The sequence below is a fragment of the Sylvia atricapilla genome, chromosome Z, assembly GCF_009819655.1.
Source record: "Sylvia atricapilla isolate bSylAtr1 chromosome Z, bSylAtr1.pri, whole genome shotgun sequence".
In the NCBI taxonomy this organism is placed as follows: Eukaryota; Metazoa; Chordata; class Aves; order Passeriformes; family Sylviidae; genus Sylvia; species Sylvia atricapilla.
The window spans coordinates 36,803,593-36,811,562 of record NC_089174.1 but is presented as its reverse complement, the minus strand read 5'-3'; the positions used below and the strand labels follow the sequence as shown (position 1 = coordinate 36,811,562).

The 7,970-nt window shown below is 44.0% G+C and overlaps 1 protein-coding gene across 1 annotated transcript; it reads right to left on the bottom strand.

Moving 5' to 3' along the window:
• Positions 1-941: 941 nt before the first annotated feature.
• On the bottom strand, positions 942-5,983 carry CTSL (cathepsin L). The gene is made up of 8 exons (XM_066339317.1): positions 5,852-5,983; positions 5,407-5,542; positions 4,939-5,061; positions 4,701-4,856; positions 4,303-4,527; positions 2,570-2,738; positions 2,119-2,236; positions 942-1,353 (listed from the first exon to the last, which is right to left on the bottom strand). Exons 2-8 carry the CDS (start codon positions 5,530-5,532, stop codon positions 1,254-1,256), a joined length of 1,017 nt encoding a protein of 338 aa, XP_066195414.1. The 5' UTR covers positions 5,533-5,542; positions 5,852-5,983; the 3' UTR covers positions 942-1,253.
• Positions 5,984-7,970: the final 1,987 nt, after the last annotated feature.

The following is a 7,970-nucleotide window of genomic DNA, read 5'->3' as shown; positions in this document are numbered from 1 at the left end:
TAAGGAAATTAAGCATACACATGTTCTGGTCTAAGCGTTCCTTTGTGTGCATGGCTATCAGCTCTGAAAAGATACTGTGCACAAAGGCCTGTGGGTCCAGGAACTCAGAACATGTACTAGTTATGCTTCACTAGTTAAGCTATGCTTCAGGAGTTGTGAAGCTTCTTCACCTACAGCCCAAGACCAAGAGCTGACGTCAATACCCAAAAGCCAAGCCAAGCCTTCTCCCCTGCTGTTTTTGGTATTTGCCATGCTCTGCTGGAACTACTGGTACCCAAACCCCACCTGAATACTAGTATATAACAACTAATACTCATGTTTCAGCAGCAGTGATACCTGCAGAGAGAAGAGGGCATATGGAGTACTGTATAAATCACCTCAGTTAAGTCAGCTAGCAAAGCATACAGGTAACAAAGCAGCCTGTCATCAGTTTCCATAGGGAAATAATTTCTTCCTTTCTGTCCCTTCCTTCTCCAACTGAAGCTAGTACAGGGGGAAGACAATATCTAGTGTCCTACATATCTCCAGAAACAAGCCCTCTGAACAGTTCAAGTATGCTTTGGGTATTCCTGTTATAATGTTTAAAAGGACATTAACTGCACAAACTACACAAGAAGTGTGGTATCTTGAGGTGTCAAAAAAACCATTAACAGAATTAAAAGCTAAGTGAAGATCAGATGCTGCATACAGAAGATGACAAGACTGAAAACATTTGTTATGAGACACAAGGAACCAGAGATTTTCCACTTCCAATTTAAAATAATTTGTATCATATATTCTACACTTCTTTTTGTAATGGCTATTAACCATTCCCAGACAGGGCTGCATTTTAGTGACCAATGGAGAGAGAGGCACACACTCCACCTAGGAGTATGCTTTAGGATACCTGTTTGACCAAAGTATCAAGTAGAAAAAAAGACCAAAATGCCAAGTCATCTGTATACAGTGGAATTTAAGAATTTATTTAAAAAGTAAACCTTTGGACACATTGCAATTAAAAAAAAAAAAAAAAAAAAGGAAAAATACAAAGAATCTATTGAATTAAGCAGTCAAAAGCCAGCAATATTACAAGCTGTTTACATACCAACATTTACATTAATTTAAACAAGTGGCATGTCACCAACATGTAAAATATACTTCAAGAGTTTTAAAAATCAAGTTGAGTTTTGAAAGACACAAGGCTACCACATGCGAACATGGGTTTGGTCATTCAGTTTAAATCCCCTCTTGTACTGAAATGTTCAGTCTTCAAATTATACGAGTGGATAGCTAGCAGCTGTTGCTATTCCACAGTGGTTCTTCCTGTCCTTGGCCATGTAGATATATCCTTTGTCACCCCATTTCTCACCCCAGCTGAAAACGAAAGCAAAGGGTTTGTTTACATAGGCAGAAGTCACTTATTTACTGCCCTCACCTGTGTTTAAAAGTGGAAAAGTGTTTAAAACTGGAAACTGCTGCCTTCCACACTTGCAGAGAAAATCCAAGATAGCTGCAGCCAAAAACTTAACTCTTTTGCAGCAATTAAAAGCATCCCAGCAGGAATCCCAGGCTCACAGAACTGAAGAATATAGCCACTCTCATGAGGTAGACACATTGATGAGCAAACCTTGACTACAGGTGCTTGAAGCTCAGACACTGCTCCCAGGCAATTTAAACGAAGTCAAAGGCTGCAAACAACATTTGAGGGTGGTGCCCCAGTAATGCTGAGAATATGAGACAAGCTCATGTGATGTGCCCTTTGGCATTAATGTATTTTGCCTCCAACCCAGGAGGTAACTCATCTTTAAAGTTCAAGTGTTATCCTATTTCACAGAAGTGAGCAGCACTCTGTTTCAAAAAAAATCATTACGCCCCCACAAGCAGGCTTTCTCCAGCTTCCCTCTGCTCCACTGCTTTATTATCTACTCCCTTAAATTAATTGAACAAGCAGAATAAGATGGCTGCTTTGGGCTTACTTTATAAGTAAGCAGCAGCACAAGTTGGATTTTACCCTTTGTTATACCACATAATCTGAAAATAATCTCCAGATTTCCCACAGACAGATTTTAATTACTCTCCTCCCCTTAATAGTGACAAACTACCTCCTATTCTCCCTAGGATACACGACACAGGTCTTACCTGTTCTTAACAATCCAGTATTTCTTCCCATCTACATCTTCCCCCTCAAAGCCATAACCTACAACCAGAACACCATGGTCCAAGTCTTCACTGCTGCAGTCTGGTTCATAGTAGATACCTGCAAAGGTGTAAGCTCACTCATGAGCAAAATCATCTGTAGAAAACCTTCATCCCTCATGAGAAGCTTTGTATATTTCATCTTAAGTGTTGCACAGCTTTTTGAAAGTTAGAGAAAGGAACTGTAAGTGAATTTTATCATGGCAAAAACTGAGGGATAAGTAGACACATATGCAAGAGAAATACATGTGGAAAACCTGACCTAGAATTAAAATGACTTCTGAATTATCATACCTGTTTGTTCTTTTTTTTGTCTGCTTAACTGTAGGGTAATGAATATTGAGTAATTATAAAACCCCAGTTCTCTGAATGAATGTAATTAACAAATTCCCACCTGACTGATAGAACTGAAATGAAGAATGGCCTGCATCAATAGCAACAGACACTGGACCCACAGCTGCAACTGCTTTCATGAGAGCTCTTTCATGTCCTTGAGGGATGTCAACAAAGCCAGTGTCATTAGCAGCATTGTATTCTGCCTTGTAGCGACAGTCTTCATCATCCTAAAGAGAAAGCTGTAGTTACTACACAATTTCCATTTAATGCACAAATGAGCACAGAACTACCACACATTGTGTGACTTTGCTGCTTTGAAAGCAAGAGACTGAAGAGGATCCAACTGCCTCAGCAGCACATTGCAAGGATAACAGACAGGGAATACAGAAGAACTGTTTCTGAGTTTCTCAAAAGTACAAAATAAGTAAGTGACAGTGGGGACCAAAAAATCCCCACCAACTTGACCAAAGTGCAGAGGGGCATCACACTCTGGAACTCTGCCCTCTTGGTGGGCAGGACAAATATCTTTAAAGGAAGGAAAGAAGCCCAGAATGCATTAATGGGCAATGGAATAAAGCCAAGTATTCATTAATTACAAAGCAATTCAAAACCTGCTCATTGAGCAAGCACTTAAAAGCCACAATTTTAACATGTCATAGTTTGAAAAGCCAAACAGAATGACTTGAAAGTTTGGAATTTCTGTTACATGACCTTACATACAACACTGGGGGCTGATATTTCTAGTGGGGTTTTTTTTGTTGTTGTTTTTGCCTTTTTTGAGGAGGGAGGGGGTGTTTCACAGTGAAGCCTGAACTGCTGATTTCACAAACATTTTAGAGCAGGACAGGTGAGGCCTGGTCGGGAAGTCAGGTCATGTGAAACTGAAACAGATTCATACAAGCACAGCCTTCCCTTACCTGCATCATGGGTTAGTACTAAAGTTGTTTCCTCAGCTAAATGAACACAGACTTATGTTCTGTACTCAGCAAGTTAGCACTTTCTACAACCAACTGGGATCTCTACAACAGCCAAAATTAAGCAAAAGTTGAGACTACAGGGACACAGATGAACAGGAACCCAGACCCAATGTTGTTCACAAGGAATGGTATTGCTATTTCCCACTCAGAAAACACAAAACAAGCTGAAAGAATAGATCCTCTTTAGTGAGTATTTTTCCCCTTAAAAGATGAAAATCACGAACTATGGGCTCTCAAATTGAATACTGCTCTTTCATCCTCTTGTATTTGTTTAACATTTGATAGATCATTAGAGGGATTTTAAAAGTTTGTCCATTATCTCCATTTATGCACATTTAGTCCAGAAACAGAATTCAAAAATTAACAACAATTGTTGTTAAAAATCCAATTGACAACAGACACAAGAATTAGGTGGTCTGCAGGCAGCAACTCTGTAATAGGTCAGTTATGGGAAGACAAACTGCTCTCCTACCACTAAGTAGCACAGTTCACAAGGGCTGGGTTCTTGGTTTGGTGTGGCAACCAAGATAAGACATGATAGAAGGGAAACAACAAGAGGGAGGAATAGGAATACTTGTTCCTGTTTTTCTAACTGGTCTGTCAAGATCTTGACCTCAAAGTCCAGTGCAGTATGTGATTGCTACCTGGGGCTAGCAGTCACACTAGTTCTCTTAGCAAAGATGCAACAGAAATTGGAAACGCACTAATCTCTATACAAGCATTTTCCCCTTTTTAGGTATCAGTTTCCCAACACACAAACCTTTCTATACAAAAGACATGACACTGGCAATAAAAGTTCAGTTATTCCACTCACCTTTGCAGTGTATGGGTAGGATTCCTCTGAATCAATGCCCCCATTATCCTGCACGTATTGAAAAGCCTGGTCCATGAGACCACCATTACAACCTTGATTCCCCTCAGGGCGAGAGCAGTCCACCAGATTCTGTTCACTCAGTGAAACAAGTTTGCCAGTTTTTCTGAAGTGCTGCCCTTCAAGAGCTCCTGTTGTACTGAAAGCCCAGCAAGAGCCACACTGACCCTGAAGTAGAAGTGAAATCGTAAGTTACAAACTTAGTTACAAAATGGTGCTTACTTTAATAAGGTTGTACTAGGCATCAGAAAACAGGTACAGTGTTTTTCCTCTATGAAAGCGGATGTAGCATGCAGGAAACTGGACCAGTAACCGGTCAGAAATTCACTATCAGATAGTACCTGGTCTTTAACTGGAGTTACATATCCCTTCTCTCGCCAGTCTACCGATCGTGGCGCTTCCAGGAAGTTGGGCTCGAGAAACTGGGATCCTCTATATTTTCTTTCTGATTTTTTGTGTACATAACCATTCATCAGCTGTCTGAACTCCTCAGTTGTCTGAAAAACAAACCAATCTATGCAGTCATGACCTATTACACACCATTACTAAGAATTGTACACTACATGTCTCTATACATACCATGTCGCCAAACTGATTCATTCCCAGCTTGTAGCTGTGTCTTCCTAATGCATGATCCAGATTATGGATTTCAATCATTTTCAAATTCTTCTCCCACACCACTCTTCTCCAGCCTTCCTCTCTCTAAGAAGCCAAAAAAAATCAGCGTACTTCAAGGAGGCATTTCAAACCAAGTTCGCTTGCACAACAACAAGCTTTCTAAGGCTCATAATACTCGGGCAAATGTGAATGGGAAGCGTGAACGGTATTAAGAGGTAGTCTTTTTGCCGCCCTCATAACAAAAACAACGAGCACAGTGCAGCTGAGTCAATACACAAACACAGGAAAGGAACCTGGGAAGAGGAGGATTATCCTTCCCAAGCGCTGCCCATAGCCGGCATTGTAACAAAGCAGACATGACTCAGCTGGTGGGGCCCAGCTCCGTGCGCTCACCGCTCGCCCATCGGAGCGCGTACCAAGGCGGCTCACCTCATGGTAGTCTTTCTTGTGCCACGACTTCCACAGCTGCCAGTGGTCGTCCAGCTCAGGGTCCAGGCTCGGCGCGCCGAGCACTACGCCCAAGCAGAGGCACAGCGTGGTCACGAAAGGGTTCATACTGGCAGATCTGCCAAGGACGGAGGAACAGCGGTCAGGCACGGCGCCCTGAGCGCGGGGGCACCAGACCCGAGGCCGCCCGCGCGTCCCCCGCCAGCGGTCGGCCGGAGCCGAGCACCCCGCGCTGCCCGCCCCACCCTCGGCCTCGACTGTAAACAAGCCCCAGTGGCGGGGCCGGGACAGGAGGGCAGTGAGGCTGTCTCCCGAGGAAGCGGCTGGAATGGCGGCTCCTTCCCGGCAGGAACCGCCCCAACGCGGGACGAGGACCCGGCTGAGGCCGGCCCTCTCCACGCGCCCCCGCCTCGCAGCCCGCGCTCACCACGCCCGAGGGCCTCCGCTGCACTCCCGCCGCCTCTGCCCGGCGCGGCTCGGCCCCCGCGATCCCTCTTATCCCGGCCGGGGCCGTGTCCGCCCCGCCGCGCCTATTGGCGGCCGGGCTGGGCCGCGCCTCCCGCCGGGCGGGCGGGGTCTGCCCGGCTGCCCCGCATCGCGCCCGGGACGAGCCGGGAGCGCCCGGGGGCGGTGCGGGGCCTCCCTGGGGCTGTCCTGCGCCGCTGGAGCCGCTAGGTTGGGCAATGTTTGTCCAAGTGTTTACTCCGAGTGCCGCCGGGCCGGAGATAGTGGCTGCACGCTAAGCTTGGTGGAATTTGACTTGGAGGGACTTAAAGCGGGCAGGTTGCAGAACGAAGGAAAAACTAATTCTGGAGGCAAGGAGACACGAATGGCGGGTGTTGGACAGCCCCAGCGCCATCCGTGTGCTCCAGGTGAGGGCGGCTCCCGGGGTGCCCCCGCAGCCACAGCCCGCTCCTCCTGGCCAGCACAGCTGCTGCCTTTGCGGCTCTGCTAGAGGTTTTGTTGAACACGGCCGGCAGGGCCACTTCCATGAGGCTGGCACCAGGCCGGTGTGAGGAGGCATCTCCCACTGGGCACAGGAGGATGGCGGTGACACTGCTGCCAGAAACATTTCCAGGAAATTCCTTTTATTTCTGCATGTTTTGGTATCTGAAAACCGCTTTATTGGTTTTTCTTTGTTTGTTTTGGTTTTGGTTTGGGGTGGGGGTTTTTTTGTTTGTTTCCTTTAATTTTTTCTGCCTCTAGACCCAAGCTCGGTAAATGGTGTTTTAACACCAGTGGTGGCTAGTGTTATGTGCATAGCATCCAGTAATACCTACTGGAAAACACTGTGACATCGTGAGTTACAACACAGATGAGATAATCGTAGGTTTACACATGGACTTGGTTTCCATGTAAGCAGTAGTAGACAAACTTTGATTTTTAACAGGTGACTTGTCTGCAGAAGTAGAGTAACTGGAAGTTGTGCGAGGTTCATCCTTAAACCCTTGTAGAGCCAGCAGTGTTGGTGGCTTTAGCTTATAAACTTTAGAGCATATATTTAGTGTAAAAATCAGGGTTTGTAGACTGTTACACAACAGTGAAAAGGAAGAAATCATATGATACATACTTCACACTTTTTTGATGCCTTAAGACACACAGTGTATTGCTGAAACAAGCAATGCATGTTTCTTTACCCAGGTAATCTCAGAACCCTGTTTGGCCTAACAGAGCCAAATACATAAAGATATGTTGGATATGTTATCTTGTCTTTTTAAAATACTTGCAGACTTATGCATTTGTATCTTTCCGGTATGAAACTGTTCATAATCAATTCATATTTAAGTACCTCAGGAGAGTTAGATATAACATCATCTAGTTCGATTAACTCATAATAAGGGATTTTTTTAATCTTGGATTTCGAGGTTTTTGTTGTATTTTTTTTGAGATGTATGGCATTTGAAAATATTTTTCTTAACAGCTTTTTGCTAATATTTTTTGTACAATCGGATTTCTCAGTCCTGTTTAAGTTAGCTTTGTTTATGCAGTTATATCTAGTATTGACTGAGCATTGAAAGGCTACAAGTAAACTATCAATGAACTATGGACAAGAAGTTCTTTTCTTAAAGGACAAGATGTTTAGCTGGCATGACAGGAGGTAATGTCTAAATTACAGAAGGTCTTGCACCATAAGTCACATGTCTGCTGTTCCGTAATGTCCCCTGATATGCACGCAGCAAGGCAAACTTATGCTTTTCTGGATGATATGAGGTCCTATCTCTTTGAGGAAGTTACCATGCAGTCAGTTAGCATATAATACCACTGTGCTATTCTCTCCTGAACACTCTTGGTGCATGTACACACACACACACACACAGACACACACACACACAGACAGAGGAGTCAAATATAATTTTTACTATGCAGATAAATTCACCCTATCAATTTATTTAACATAGAGAAATCTTAGCTGAGAATTTGTTGAAATCGTTGAAGGAGATAGGAATATTTTCACCTTCAGCATGTTGAATTAGGCTTGTACTGAGTTATAACTGTTGTGTGGATATATCATTTCCTTAGATATTTTGCTAAGGACGTTTGAGAGC